This window comes from Diaporthe amygdali (genome assembly GCF_026229845.1).
Source record: "Diaporthe amygdali strain CAA958 chromosome Unknown NODE_3_length_2959817_cov_65_330692, whole genome shotgun sequence".
NCBI lineage: Eukaryota > Fungi > Ascomycota > Sordariomycetes > Diaporthales > Diaporthaceae > Diaporthe > Diaporthe amygdali.
Genome location: NW_026517023.1, coordinates 967,522 through 983,293, shown reverse-complemented (window position 1 = coordinate 983,293; position 15,772 = coordinate 967,522). Strand labels below are relative to the sequence as shown.

The 15,772-nt window shown below is 56.7% G+C and overlaps 2 protein-coding genes across 2 annotated transcripts; one reads left to right on the top strand and one right to left on the bottom strand.

The window, feature by feature from the left end:
• Nucleotides 1-629: 629 nt before the first annotated feature.
• On the top strand, nt 630-1,239 carry J7T55_002692 (dynein light chain; the record flags this gene model as incomplete). The annotated part of the gene is made up of 5 exons (XM_053137791.1): nt 630-704; nt 764-797; nt 863-897; nt 1,016-1,112; nt 1,175-1,239. The coding sequence occupies 5 exons, from the start codon at nt 630-632 to the stop codon at nt 1,237-1,239; spliced, it is 306 nt and encodes a 101-aa protein (XP_052998561.1).
• A 2,454-nt stretch (nt 1,240-3,693) lies between these two features.
• J7T55_002691 (com1 regulatory protein) lies at nt 3,694-6,240 on the bottom strand (the record flags this gene model as incomplete). The annotated part of the gene is made up of 3 exons (XM_053137790.1): nt 3,694-5,476; nt 5,533-5,852; nt 6,070-6,240. 3 exons carry the CDS (start codon nt 6,238-6,240, stop codon nt 3,694-3,696), a joined length of 2,274 nt encoding a protein of 757 aa, XP_052998560.1.
• Between the last annotated feature and the right edge of the window lie 9,532 nt (nt 6,241-15,772).

The window sequence follows — 15,772 nt, the reverse complement described above, 5'->3', positions numbered from 1 at the left end:
ACGATTGTGTCGTTGGAGACGGAGCCGTGGAAGGGAGAAGGAGGAATTGAGAGAAGTTCTGAGGCAGAAAGATACGCGGTCAGTTGCGGAAAAGCAGGCAAAACTTTTTAGCGGGTCAAATATTGGAGACGGCACGTCTTCCCCACACTCCGTTTCTCTCATTTGGGGGTTCGTGGTCCGTGCCCCACCGTGATTGTTGGCAGGGTCTCCGTTCAGGGGAGCTGGTGCGGCCCAAAGCCTCCAAAGGCTGAGCCTCTTTGTGTAAATAGAGTTCCCTGGGCATCAAACAACACCGCGCTCCCAACCGCCCTGGCTACAGCCCATCGTCTCCCGTCCACGCCGTCACGATCCCGCGACCTCCCCAGATCACTCAAGGTACGAATGTCACAGCCGCTTTGCAATCGCATCATCTGTGCCCGCGCGTGGGAAAGGCCAGGGCCCGCTGGCAGTCAGTTCGCGAGGGGGGGAGCACATGGGGCCTTATCCGCAAGCGCCAGCTGGCCGGACTGCCTCCACCCCAAAGGCCATGAACATCGCCACACCCTGAAGTTGAGGGCACGCCCTGCTCTGCTTCATCACGGCTAACTTTTGGTGCCCATGGCAGAATCCGAAGCTACACGACAACAGCCATGGCAGTCGAAGGCGGCGCAACTTCCCCGGGCCCTCGGGAGAAGCTCGATGCTCAGATCAAGAGCGCTGACATGGTAAGGAAACGCCGTGTCATGGTGTGAACATGGATCCGGACTGAGACTTGAGGCGACAGACGGAGGACATGCAGCAGGAGGCCATCGACATTGGTAAGCCGCCCCTCGGCGGAGAGGGAGCACGCGCGGGGTGGTACAGAAGCTGACAACCGGAGTAGCTCAGGAGGCAATGGCGAAATTCACGATCGAGAAGGTACGGGTCTATTGTCGCATGCTCTACGGAGTCCACGAGGCGGCCTCGCTCTACTGCGACCCCGATATTCTTCCCTTGGAGGGATGACCAGCAATGCCACTGACACGTTGGACGGCAGGACATTGCCCAGCACATCAAGAGAACATTTGACGAGCGAAAGGGCCCCACATGGCATTGCATTGTCGGGCGGAACTTTGGAAGCTTCGTAACCCATGGTATGAATATTTGCTGCTCGCATGATTTGGGACAGGGCGCAGGTCGGCTGACTTCCCGGCAGAAACCAAGCACTTCATCTACTTCTACCTCGGACACTGCGCCATCCTTTTGTTCAAGACACAATAAACAACGATCACTGCAACCATCACCACCCCAAGACACGGCGCAAAGCAACGACGGCGATGATATTTTTAGTGTGAGTGGGCAGGGGGGCGCTGTGAGTTCCAAGTATGCGTTCGGAATCGGGGAGAAGGGAGTACTGGCCCGGCGAAATGACCTGATGAAAAGAGGCGAAACCATCCAATGCGGGAAGGGGCTTTTTTGTACGTTATTATGGGCAAGCAAAAAACGTCTTTGCTACTTGCGGTCTAGGTTGGGAGCGACCATTTATTTACCTACGAAATAACATCATCTTAATCTCTTCTTTGAAAGGAAAGAATGAGACCACTCGCCTCATCGGTGATTTCACGGGTTCGCCGCATGAACCCATCAGGCCGTCCAGCGAGCGAAGGGGCGGGTCCAGCTATTGATGATGACGGCAAGAGACATCGCACCACGAAAACGAACCACCACTGTCTCTGGAGAAAAAACTGCTACTTGGCCAACAAACTTCGAGTGCGGAGACGCGCAGGAATGCCAGTGTTCTGTCCCATCATCTCGGGCCGTCAACATTCCAGAACCCCCCCGGGCGGAAGAAGGGCGAAGACCTGGACCTCTTCCCTCTATCTCTATTAACGACCTTGTTCTAGCATTCAAACAATATTATTCGCGTCTGAAAAGAACCAGGCTTGCCGTGGAAAAAAAAAAAGAAGGAAAGAAAAGTCAGGACTATTACACAACAAAGCCCTTACATGAGCATGTTCGCATTTTTCCCAACCCTTTCTTAGCCAACGGGTGGACTATGGCAGCCCGTTTAAAGTTTCCCAATAACCTGGGCCGAACAAGAGTTCTCCCTAGAACGTATGTAAGACCGGAGCTCGCCCGTTTTCGTTGGAAGGGACGAGGCACTGACGAGGTTGACAAGGCAGGCCCCAGGGAGAAACGAAGTGTCGATAGTGAAATTTGTACGCGTCCAGCCACAGTAGCAGCAACAGATACTCCTTTTCACCTCGTCTTCGGTGGGGTGGATAAAGGGTACGCAGCGTTCCGATTGTGCGGCCCTACTACGTGCCCTTCAGTATATGTCGTAAGACACCTATGTCCGACTCATCTACTCTCTACTCTCAAACGCACTGGGAAATTGTCGTAGGAAGATCCGATAGCAAACCCATCTAGCGTTGAAATTGTAATAATCCCTGGGCCCGAGGTACGGTCATGCCTTGTAGAATCGAGATTGAGACCAGTCGTTGCGAGATGGAGGGTTGAGAACCACATGGTGGTTGGATTCGCAGCGGCGGCTACATCATGGTGCTCCTTCTCAAGCTGCTCTGAGCAGAAAACAATATACATGCGTGTGGGCTTCTCATATTCCGCCCGACTAATCGTTGTGACGAGGCTCAATCCTAGCCATGTAATATGCCCCGAGGAGGAAGCACGGCAACAGCTGGCTCGGAAGGGGGCAAGCAAGTTGCATTTATTTCAACTGGCGCCGGCCAATCCTGGGGGAGAAAGCAGAAAGAAAGCCAGGAACGAAGCTCGAGGCCGAAAGAAAAAGACCTCCTGCCAGCGGCCACGTCCGTCCACATCCCGCCCACCGGCTCCTTTTATCTGAAGCCTCGCGGGTTGCTTGCTATCCATGTACAAAAACAGCAGCGGCCTTTGAATGCGTGCACGACTCAAGATGAACAGTATATGGTGCCACTTCGAGCCCACCCCCATCATAATCCTGATGTGCAAACCCGACTCATTATGTGCCTAAGGTTCTGAGCAGGGGGGGTGGGCCGTGTTGCACAGCGGGGAGCTATGTGATCAAGGAGATCGGATCAAAACGTCCGTGGTAAGTGGAGTCGGAGCAAATGGGAGCCTCGCACATTCACAGTTCTGGAGTGGCCTCAAGTGTGTGGCAAGAGAGACGCGAAGTGTTCGACACATGATCACGACTGAAGCGAGGAAGCACTTGAACCACGTACGTCCTCGCAGGCGGCTGTACGTGAACACCATCCTTCCCAACGGGGCCTTTGTACCTTACTAAGAAGTAGCACTCAAATCTTAGCAGTCTATAACAAATTCATGAGAATTTCCTTTAATTCTTGGTATCATGACGTTCCTATTCACAGGAAGGTTTAACAAACAGAAAAATCCAACAGAGAGATGCTATGTGCAAAAGTTGACCGAGAAACACCCCTGGACCAGTTGCCACTGCCCTTTCCAATAATGCAAACCAACCGTTTTGTAAATGCTCGAGACGTGTGTGATGAGAAGGGGGGACTCAGCGTGGAGTCAGTACCCTGTGCCGTACACTTGATAGCAGGTAAAGAAAATCAAGGAAAACAAGAAGATCGCGTCCTGAAATCCCGCTTTTTATGGTGGTGTTGCTCTTCCTAGTGCATACCGTGAAAATTTCTCGTCCTCATGTGTTTGCATGCATGCCGATTAAATGAAGATCATCTGTCGTTTCTTCTCTGTTCATCGTCCAATCATCTAGACCCCCTGCGGCACCTGAGAGTAGATGGAGCTCTTGAGGTGCTCCAGCCTCTCGTGCATCGCCATCAGCTTCTCGTACTTCTTCTCGTTGAAGCTGTTGGCCGCGGACAGCTCGCGGTGGAGCTCCTGGTACACCTTGTACCCAATCTTGAACGTTCGCGCCTTGTCCAGGACCTCGGTCGACACCCGCGGGCGCTTCTTGTCCGCCATGGCCACATCGATGGTGTCCCGGTCGGCCTTGCGCTTCTTGACGTTGATGTTTCCGTTCGCCACTGTCACACTGCGATCTTGAGATCGGTCGCGTTGACGACCATGTCGGCTCTCGTCGGTAGAGGTATGTTGGTCGAAGTCTGAGGCGTTGGTCGGAGGGGAAGATGCAAGTGGTGATGACTTGATCGGGCTGGTGTTCTTGTACTTGCTGGGGACAGCATTACCGTTGCTGCGAGATGAGCTCTGTGAACTCGATTCTGAGGGAGGTCGCTTGTTTGACAGCTTGGACTGGGGCGCAGCAGATGCCTTGATCTCCCGGTTGACGCGCTTGCTCAGTGGTGTGCCAGAGCTGGAGCTACTGTCGTCATCAGGCTCGTCTCGAGATCGCTTTTGGACGACTGGTCGAGCAACGACCTGTGGCTTGATGATTTCTTTGGGAGCGGCTGGCTTGGGCTTGGGCTTGGCGGCTGCGGCCTCCTTTTGCCTTGCCTTCTCCGCCTGCCTCGCCTTCTCCCTCTCGCGCTCCCTTTCGCGCTCTCTCTCACGCTCCCTCTCGCGCTCAGCTTTCTCGCGCTCCTTTTCTCGTTCGGCCCTCTCGCGCTCCTTCTCTCGTTCGGCCCGTTCTCGCTCTCGCTCTCTCTCCTTTGCTCTCTCTCGCTCCTTGTCAACGGCCTTCGACTTGTTCATCAGTGGCGCCTCTTCCGAAGAAGAATCAGAATCCGAGATGATCTCTTTGGAAAGGACGCGGCCGCCCTTGGCCTTTGTCGACTTCGCGCCAGCCTTGGTAGGTGAGACTTTGGGCGTTGGTGTCTTCTTCTGTGACAACAGTTTGTTTTCCATCTTCTTGGCCGGTTGTCTGGTCTGCGAGGAAGACCGTGGCAGTGGTGAACCCGCCTTCTTTGTCTTTCTCTCAACACCCGACATGTTGCCATCTCCATTTCTGCTGCCGCTCGAATCTTCTGCGTCATGGACCTTGATCTGCGGCGTCTTGGCTTGTGCAGTAGCCGCACTCTTGGCAATGGTTGCCTGCAGCTTGCTGAGACACTTTCCCTTGCCGCGCTCCTCTTTCGGCAGCAACTTCTGCCACTCGGGTTCTGTAGTACCCACGCGCATGCGATCGTACATCCTGATGGCGTTGTCGATGGCCTTCTGTCGCTCCTCGTCTGAGTCGTAACCGTATCTGAACACGTCGAGTTCCTTCCAGTACATCTTCTTCAAGGCGTACTTCTGGCGGCTGCTGTCGAAATCGGCCACCTTATCCAAGGCAGGCTTGAAGTCTTTGTCGTCATTCGGCCACCTGGACTGAAGCTCCTCAAAGGTCATTTCCCTGACGGCCAACTCGTGCACAATTGGTGATCGAAGCTCCTTGGCCCTCTCCTTGGCCAGCTCGTCAGCTGATAGCGTGGCGCCCAGGGACGGAGAGCCGGTTCCACTGAGGGCTGGGCTGGCAGCACCAGATCGGCTGATGGTGCCCGTGAAGGTACTTCCCTTGGCCGATGGAAGCAACTTCGCCTTGCCGCTCTTCGTGCCCCGCTTCATTCCCGAGATGGGAGTATTGACGATCTTGGTACTACAGGGTTGCAAGTTAGCTCAGACCACTTCCAGAGTCTGCTCAGCACTACACACCCATTCTCCAGCTTGTCATTCTTGGCCTGGGCCATGGACTTCTTCAATTGTGCAATGTCATCGGGGAGATCGGTTTTTGAAGGGGTGCGAGCCGGAGCTGGGGCACTCGCTGGGGCGGGCTTCTCCTTGACGACCACGCGGCCCGCGGCGAGCTTGGGGTACCGCCTGAGCTCAGGCCTCATGAAGAGGGACATGGAGGGGTGGGGCAGTTTCTCTGCTTCTTGCGTCGAGTCTGAGGGATCGGTAAGGTAGAGGTCGAGGTTGGGTATCTCGGCAGCCCTGGGGATTTTGTGGACTGCTTCCCTGCCGCAGAGGAGGGACTGTAAGTGAAGTAGGTAGCAGTCAGCGGTCTAGTCTTCCAAGATTGAACAGTGGCAGGAAGCAAGCGAACGGAACAACTGGTGTGGCCCAATTGAATACACATTGTTTCCACTGAGGGCCCGGTTGCGAGGCTATTATCCTCGCTGTCGAACAATAGGAACGCCTCCAATCCCACCTCTCCCTCTGCGACGTCACAACAGGCAGAACAGCACTTACAGGAACGTTCCCCAGGGAAAGTTTGACCTCGCCTCCATTTTGCACTTGCCGGATCAGGTCCTCAATTACATTGTCGTTGAGGGTGAGGGCAAAAGCCTGCAGAGGAAGGGTGTCTGCAGACTTGGCCGAGCTCTCCAGATGGAGGCCGGTCTCGGGTATGCTCAGAACCATGGTTGGTGGGAGATGTAGGTTCCACCTCGACGCCGAGACTCTGCACCACAATTACCAGCAGCCGAAGCTGTCAGGAACTGGGTTGAGAGATATCTTGGGGGTTGCTGTTGTTTCTTATCCCCGGTATTGTCGAGTATGTTTGTTCGTGTCTGGGTTCGGAGGGGGGGTTCGTGGTGGGCGGGCGAACTGGGCGAACGGTCCGTCTTGCAGAGCGGGTTGTCTCTAGTGGCGGGCAGCGATCGTAGGTACCTTGGAGTTGGGCTGTTGCAGGGCGTTACATGGCGGGTCGGGAGGTGTCGCCAGGGAGAACAACAGGAGGGGTTCAAGAGGAGGAGGTGAGGGGATTGAGAGAGTGTGAGAGTATGAGTGAGCGAGTGAGTAAGGAGGAGAGGTGAAAGAGTAGGCGAGGAGGGATTCCTAAGAGGCGGTCGTGGTACGAGGTACATGGGGATCGAAGGAGAGGCGGAAGAAAGAAGGTAGGGTAGGGTAGGGTAGGGTAGCAGGCTGGCAGGGTACAGCGTGGGCCAGAGACTAGAGTGCTGCACCGTACACAGTAGAGGCTAGAGCGGAGACTCACTCACTCACTCACGCAGGCGACCCAAGCAACCAAGCAACCTTGGAAAGGCACAATGGGAGAGTGAGAGAGAGAGAGAGAGTTCAGCAAGCCCACCTGGGCAGCGCGGGCGGCCCAGAAGGGCAACGAGGGTGGGCGAGCCGGAGTGGACCGTCCAAAGTCCCAAAGTCGTTCTTGGGTCACTGCCTGGGTCGTAGCTGTGCCGGGGCGTGGTCTGGGGCCAGCAGGTGAGCCAGCAAGGAGCCCGTCTCCAGCTGCCCTGTGACGGCCTACGGGCTGCCTGGAGGCCTGGACAGCCCAGACAGTCAGAGTGCCAGTGGGCTCTTGCGGTGGCTGGGTACAGAAGCGAGCTGGGCAAGCAGGTACCTGAAGGATACTTGTCAGGACCGCAGCAGGCAGGGATCTGGGGTCGACGGATGGGCACGATGGTTTAGCTGCAGCGACGGGCGGATGTCATCAGGTCTCTCTGTCTCTGTCTCTCTCTCTCTCCCTCTTTTCTCTCTCTCTCGTGTCCGTTTACTTTCTCGGGCAGACAGGCAGGAAACCAACAGAAACAAGCTGGAGCTGGAGCAGCATCACGAGAACGAGGGACTTCTGCCACAGACCAATCCATTGACTGAGGTCCATCTCGATCAGTCGGGGCCCAGCCAGCCAGTGACCACACGTGCGGGCCTCGCTTGACTGGCTGTCTGGGCGTCTGAAGGGGGATCTAAAACGGCGCGCCTTTGTTACTTCGGTCGAGATCAATTCCACCGTCCGTCCATGTCCACGTCCAAAAGGGCATCCATGTCATGTCCCACTGGTGCTGCGGTGCCTGGGTACATGGGGTACCTGGGTACCTCCACAGTAGCCTATGTACCGTACCATACCGTACCGTACGGGCACACACATGCATGAGCCGTCAAAGACAGGTTGCGTCCGAGAGAACAATGAATGCCATGGGCGAGGGCAGAACTGTCAGTCAGTCAGTCAGTCAGTCAGTCAGTCAGTCAGTCAAGATACAGGTTCTACGCATTTCAATGAGCATTTCCACCGTCTTCTCTTGTCCCAATCGTTCCCTACATCACTCTTTGCTTCTCTTCTAATCTCCAGCAAGCACAGGCAAGGCAGGGAATGACAAAAAAAGAAGCACGTTTCAAAGGGCATTGGCCAGGACTACAGTATGTAGCTCGTGTTTTGCCTGCCCTGCCAGCCTGCCAGCGATCAACCGTAAATTGTCAATGTGCATGTCCATGTCCCATGTCCACGTCCATGTCCATGTCAAGCTTGCCGAGCCACTTTATTCCCTTGTCCCTCTCTGCTTTGCTCTGCTGGCTGTACATACCGTACAGTACAGTATGTGTGGTATGCGCCCTCATCCCTCCCACTCCCCCTCCCCCGTCGGCCGGTGTCAGCGGATGTGCCAACCGAAGTGGCTTTCCCCATTCAAACTTCTTGTCGTGCCTGTCGTGTCGTCCTGTTCCCTGTCCCGCCACCCCACACCTCATTCTCGCCCGACACCGCCAGTGGCCCCATCCCGAATCACCACCAGAAAACTCTCCGTTGCGCAGGGGGAAAAGGAGGTGAGTCGACCTCGAGCTTCTTGAGAACGACGCAGATGGGGATAATGCAAGAGACAGGTAGAATTAGAAGCCAGGAAAAGGGGTCGGATATCCATTCATTCATTCAAACACACACAACATAGTACTCCATGCCCTTCTCACCCCTATCGCGGTCGTTGATTCAGATCCATCTCTCGCATGTCTTGCCCAGACCCTGCTGCCCCTCCATCAGGTATGGCGACACTCCCTCATCCTCACTCAGCACCGCGCCGGGGGTCTCGGCTGCGCAAGGGTCCTGGAACCGTCGGACGCCGTCGCGCCAAATACCCCGGGACCTTTTTAGTCAGTAGTCAGACACACACGCTTCTCTCGCTCTCACTTTCTCGCCGGTACTCCTGCTGCTAGCCCATCCGCGAACAGCGAAGAAGCGCGCCAGGCATCACTAGCAATGCCTGCAAGATGGCCCATCCTGGCTGGCAGGTCTACCGTCGTCACCAAGAAACGTCAAACCCAGGCCAGCGGGAATCAGCACAAAGGGATCATCCTTCTCATGACGCGCCCTCTTCTACCAACACAACCAACCCCTCAGGCAGGGCATACACACTGTACTGCAAGAGCTTTGAAGTTCGTCTGTTCGCCCGCAGCTTCATGCATGCGCCACTGACTGGTGCCCGAGTCTATCTCCCGCCCCAAGAGCCAAGATATCTGTACACACATGCATACAATACACACATGGATACGACTCGGGCCCTCTTCGCGGCCGAGCAGTCCCGTTTTTTAAGTTCGGGCGTTGACATCACCCTGCGCCAGTGCCTCCACGCAGGGAGCGCAACCGCAGAGCCAGAGCCAGGTCAGGTCAGGTCATGCCATGCTCCATGCCATTACTGCGACCACCGTGTGTTGCGCATCGGCGTACAGATGTACCACCACCGCTTGACCATGTCAGCAGCCGGCGGGGGTGACGGGAATGAATTAGCCACAGTCACAGGGACGGCGTAGAACCCGGTGCTCGCTGATGGGGAGAGCGGACTGAGGCGTGTGACAGCAGCTGCTAGTTGCGTCCTTGGGTCCCTCGCCCGGGTAAGCAACTTCAAGTCAGCAGGGGGACACCGACTATGACAGCCTCTGCGGCGGCGGCGACGGTCCCTTAGTAATTATACGAGCCGGCGACCGAAAGAGGCAATCAATCCTCTGAGGCTTAGTGCCGTCGCCTGCCCGCTGCTATGTGCTGCTGTACGGTAAGTACATTTGGTGGAAGTTTCCTCTGCCGGCCGGGCTACTCTCTATCTACTATCTCCCTATCTCTCAGCATCTCTGCGCAAGACCGGTCTCCAGCTCCCTTGTTGGACCCCGACTCCACTCTGGAAGGATGGAGTAGGAGGAGGTCCCTGACAATGACCAGTCCACGTTGGCAGTGAAACCGCGAGACGCATTCAGGGCCCTAAAAGGCGAGGGCGCACGAAAGCCGATTTCCGGCCCTTTCACCAAAAGGTAACAAACGGAGCTTCAAGCTCCAGATTGGGTCGTCGTCGTCCTAGGCCAGGGAGGAGGCACGATGACCCCCCGCTTCCTCCGGAGAGGGAGGAGGCAATTTTTTCATCAGTCTCTGTCTGTCCACTCGGTGAGTGGTCCGTCGGCCCCAGCCAGTGAAACGCCCTCCGAGGCTGAGGCGGGCTTCCGGCCACACATCAGGCGCGGGCTGATTGCGGCCTAGCCACATGCTTGAACGTGAGGTCTGGACACAACCCCGAGGAATGAGCGGTGGCTCTTCTTTTCCGCAAGTCTGTCCCTTGCAGGAACGTTTTGGGTTTCTTTGCCTCATGCTTCGAAAACCCGAGTCCTGGCTCCTCCAGTCCTTAAGGAAAAGCGTTAAGGATCGGCGGCTGTAATGGTGGTGGTGGTGCACCACACACCAAAGGGCTGCCAGAAACTTAAAACATCATCCACATAGGGCAATGCTCTGCTGATCTCGATTCTCTCTGCCGCGGGTGGTACGACAGCAACATGCTGCCTGTGGGGCCGTCTTCATTTAGGAGTATCTACAAGAATAAATGAAGTAATCGAACAAAGATGGAAGAGCCGGGAAGGTGGGTGTTAATTGGGGAACAGAGAAATCAAGCCGCGGTGTCCCTGCCCCCTGCCCAAGGAGATCGGAACGGTTGGCATCTCTGATCCGGTTCCTGAATTAATCGGCGACCCGAGGAAAACCAACCCAACGACCGACGAAGAAGCTCTTGTCTACCAGCCAGTCCAACTGCCTGGGTAAAGTTTGGGCTTTTCTTTTCTGATCACACAGATACACACTCTCTCTGCCTCCGAAGCCCTACCGATTGGCGACTCATCATGACACGAGCCGGGTTCCAGGATCGGCGCTGCCGCTGAGATCCGCGAACCCGATACTCCGGCCAGAAAGCCAAAATCTACGGTACAGAACAATTCAGTCCAGTTGTGTGTCAAGGCGAGCGTCCTCCCCTGTTCGTAGTTATTCTCCAGGCCACTCACTGCCTCTTACTTGCCTCATCATCCATCCGTCCATTCATCGCCCAATGGGGACTGGGCCGGAGCCAGGACGACGTGGCAGACAATCTAAGGAAGTGGCGGCAGGTACACGGTGATACTGTAGGCGATTGCCCGATGAGGACTAGGAGGCCCAATTCTGTACTATACTGGTCTCTGCATCTGCGAATCGGCGCCAACGTCTTCCCGCCTGGCGCTGCTCTGCTTTCGCTCGCTTCCCCCTCCCCTCGCAACGCCCAGGCTGGGCTGGGCTGGACTGGGAGGGTCTCCCTCTCTCTCCCCGGTGTGGAACCCAGTCTAGCCGTCTATGGAGCCGCATGTCAGGTACTACACTACAGTAGTACGGCGCGCTACGTGCATCGTTGCTGCTGCTGCTACTGCTAACAGCCTGCCAGTCCTCTTGTCCCTTCTTGCGTTCCCTTGCGGGGCAGCCCGCGAGAACCCGGGAGGGCGGGGCGCACGAGCGAGCGAAACGAACCGCTGCCGTGCTCTGTTGCTGCGATCGTGTGGGCAGGCTCGAGGCAGGCAAGAAAGAACACACTTTACGCTCCCTTACCTGCCCTTTCTTTCCTCCCTGCCATCTATCAATCTATCTATCCGCCGCCAGGCCGAGTAATACAGACGAGGATAAAACACGCGAGAGCATAACGAGCCAGTCGACTAATGAAATGACCGAGCACATGGGATTAGATTAGACTCGGCATCCCAGGCGGTCAGCCCTCTCTCTCTTTCTCTGCCCCCAACTTACCTTCCCCCCCTCCCTCCTTCCCACCCGCGGAGAATTTCTTGACAGAATCCATCCCATCCCATTCCCGCCTGCGCCCATCAGCTTACCGCACAGGTTTGCGGCGTAACGTGCCAGGGGAAGGCCCGATTTGGGCGGCGGCGGCGGCGGCCGGGCGGGCGGTGCGTGTTTGTGCCTGTGTTTGCTATGTGTTTGTGTCGGTTTTGTGTGTGATGGGCTGGAGAGGTGCCGAGTAAAAATCAGGTCATACCAGCCAGCCATGCCGTGCCAGTCTTGCCTGCCATGGGTGAAGCGAGGACGGCGGCGGGTACTTGTGTGGATGGACGAATATGCCTCGGTATGATGGCGGCGAGGGTTAAGGGAGGACAAGGAAGAAAGTTCCCGGTAGGCTCGCTCGGCTCTTGCTCCCCTGGCGGTGGGTTCTGACATGACATCGCAATGGCTGACGTGAAATGACTGTTCGGCCTGCCTGCCTGCCTGCCTGCCTGCTTGCTCGCTTGCTTGCTGCTGTGGAGCCCCAGACACTCACTCTCTGCTCACAAAGAGGAGGACTGTACTGTGCAGTTCTGTAGTCTACACGAGGCCGTGTCGGTCGCCCACGAACGCATGTAATCCTCAGCCCTACACACAGGAACCGTGAGCCCCGTCGGCGGCGTGGCGATCGTCTCAGCATCAGATTTGCTGTGTGCTGACGGCGCATATCTCAGCGCGGGCAGGGGTGGTGTAGGCCGACCCAGCTGGCTGGGTGTGCGGCTGTTCCGGGGGGCGGCGCGGTTGCTTGGGTGCTGGACCAACGGCGATATTGCGAGGATGCTAGATCACTTAGGAGACTGGCACGACTGGCTAGGCAGGACGGAGGAGTCTGTCTGTGCTCCTTGGCTCCCTCTGGCTATTTGCCGGACTGCGAACGGCCGTGTTGATGTGAGGTAGATAGACTGTTCATACGCCGGCTTTGTTTGGCGTGCGCGACACATGTATCTACCTACACTGAACAGCGCGGTCTGATCCCCGCCCCAGCTTCCTTCCTGGTCGCGATCTGCGTCGTGTCCAGTTGTGCATACTGATTTACCTCAGAGGTAACAAGGTCTGGTGCTCAACGCGCAAGCAGCCACCACCAACTAACTGCGCAAGGCGAGCGGCGGAGGCGAGCTATGCTGACTGGGGCTAGGAACGACATTGTCGATACTTGGTCCAATACCCCCAGGCACAACCACATATCCTACCCTTCTACCCCACTATGACAGCCCTCCATCAGCCAGCCTGCCCGCAAACTATACCTTGGTCCATCGAAGTACCAACCATCAAGCCCTGCCCAGCTCTACGCTCCTCTACATACCAGTCGGCCGAGGCGGTCCATCTAGCCAGCTAGCTTGTGAGCCGCGTCCAGCTGCCCCCGTTGCGTTGGGCCAGAACAACGCTACCCTCTGCCCAAAAAGTTTAGCGAAGCATGATGTATGCAGGTTTCACTCACTCTCCTCCGGGGAAAGAGACAAGAAATTGGGTTTGGATCGGAGACATGCCTCCTCCCCATCGAGGTGGTGCGGCGTGCCGATGCATGCATGTCTTACCTCGTCCGGATGTGTCTGCTGCACATCAGTTGCTGTCTCTTGTTACCCGCTCCCCCCGCCCTTCTCTCCCTTCCTTCGCCCTATCCCCAACCAGTAATAAGGTAGAAGAATGGAGGGTAGGTTGATACAGTAGAAATATTTTGCCCAACATACATAGGCACATGAAAGAAGACCCCGTCCAGTATGTACTGCCGAGCACACAGCAACGCAATGCCCATCTCGATGACATGACACGGCTTGCTGCGTGAAAAGCCACTGACCATCCAGGTGCCGACTGCCTGCCTGCCTGCCCTGCCCACTTAACCGCACATGTACGCATGTGCGTCTCCGAGGCGAGGTGATCGGCGGCGGGACAACAGTACACACAGTATGTATGGCCACGCAAGGTGACATCCTGCCAGCACTTCCTTCTCATACACAACACACACACACACTGGCTGGCACGGGACGACGCAGCAGCAGCAGCAAGTCGACGTTCCGTGGGCGGTGCGTGCCACATCGGGCAAGGTCTGGACTGTTAGCCAGCACGCCCCCACCCACCACCACCGCCGCCGCCGCCCCGTGTGATGGACGGACGGATGGTATGGATGGGTAGGAGTGAGTGCTGTCTAGCCAGGCGGACATCGAACTGTTGTCGATGATTGGTTCTTTGGCCCAAAATGGGCCGGAGAGCGTCACATTCACATCGCCCAAGGCCGACGGCCTGGCGGGCAGTCACCATTTGTCTGTGTTCTTTTCTTTTCTTTTTTTGCCAAAAATGGGAGCTGGTGGTGGCCCGGCTTTTGTCTGAACGGTTCAATCTGTGCGCTATGGGTGCTGTGTGGTGCTGGCACGTGGGACAGACTGGCCGTTGAGGGGGGCTACTTGTGACGAGACCGGCTGGTGATGGAGCGTTTGGTAAGGTCACAAAGCGTCACTGACCAGCGATCGTACCTGAGATGCCGACTGCACGCAATTGGCCCGATCCCCTGGCGCCTCTATATGGAGAGTGTGGTTTCTCGATTCCGTCTTCTCCAGGTACGAGACGACCTGTCGGCCTGGCAGTGACGGAAGCTGCCAGCTGCCAGCTTCAAATCATGCACCATTGGGCAGGGCGGATCTTCACTCACCCAGCAAGCCAGCCAGCCCCACCCCTTGCCGCAGCGCTCCGGATGAGGCAGAGGGCCACCCGCTTTGGGAGCTCCGATTCGAAACCACCAGGGCAGAGGCGCTGGACAATGAACGACCCACTTCTCTCCGCGCTTTTCAAACAAACAAAACACCAGCGCCGGGCACCCTTGTGGTTTGGCCTGCTTGCTTGCCTGCCCTATATCACAGGCTCTTTAGTCCCTTCGAAACGGGGGCGGCAGATCTGCTGTGACTGCACCGCTACGTAGGCACTGTAGGTGGACTACCCCCCCCCCCCGGGGCTAGGGAGCAGAGTGGCCGCTTCCTCAGGGCTGTCTGCCGCTGCAGCAGCAAGGCTGAGATTGCCTCATTTTCAATGGCGGTAATATAAGGTTCTGTCGGTCGAAAATATAGTCCTCGCCAAAATGAGTGACAGCATTTGCTCCCCCAAACAGAACAATAGGGACGAATCCCGTGATTATCCTGGCCAGTAGTTGGGAAAAGGGAGATCATCCAAGCGGCGCCCGTTTCAACTGCGGATCATCCAGATTGTCGACCACGCCGGATCTGCCGCCGCCGTGTGTGTCAGCCCGCCGTGACGCACCGCGCTGCACTGTGTCACGGTCATGTGCTGCTGGCCACGCAGCCACGGCGATCGGGTCGTCCAGCTTTGGGACATGTTGCGTTCGGGACAGTAGCAGTAGCAACCCGTAGGTACTCTCAGTCAACCTCTTGAAAGGCAACGTTCTTAAGAGGTCGACGGCGGTCAGGTTAGGTACGGCAGTTCAACCCGCACTGGGGACATAGCACAGTGCGGCTGACGCCCAGTGCACAGAATGAATAGTGGGCGGCCAATCTTGGGATCTCGCCTCCATTCCTACGGTTGAGGCGACCTTTCCCAATCACGGGCCTCACGAACAGGCTGAGGTCGGGAAAGGGCCTTCATCGTTTCAAGTCGCCCGTCCGTCACGTCTGTTTCACATTACCGCGGAGTTGGTCGTTTCCCTCCTGCCCTTTCCTCTCGCCCTGTCGATCCCGGCCGCCAGAGCCAGGCACGCCAGGGCAGGGGAAAGAAGAGAAAGAGTACAGCAACAGTGAGTGAGAGAGAGAGCCTCGCTTGTGCTGGCCAATTAGGATAGCGGGCCCCTTGTCGTGTTGCACCAGGGCGGTGGGTCCGCATTGATAGGTGGTCCATGTGCAGTACACACTAACTAGCATTTCATTCCCCCGGCCCGGGAGACAGACACACGCTGAGGGAGGGAAGTCCGTGAGAGGGATGCGAGCGAGCGAGCGGCTGGGCCCTTTTTTAGCAGCGACAGGGGCAGAGCTTCGGCCGGCGGTGGATCTCTCGCGGAGCCTCTGGAAATAAAGTTAATCATGCTGTGGCTGGGCCGAGCTCGGCTTGTGTGCTTTGTGTCTTTTGGCTTGGGCCAATGGGGGGCTGAGCGGTGCCCTTGAAGTCCCGTCTCAACTGTGCAAA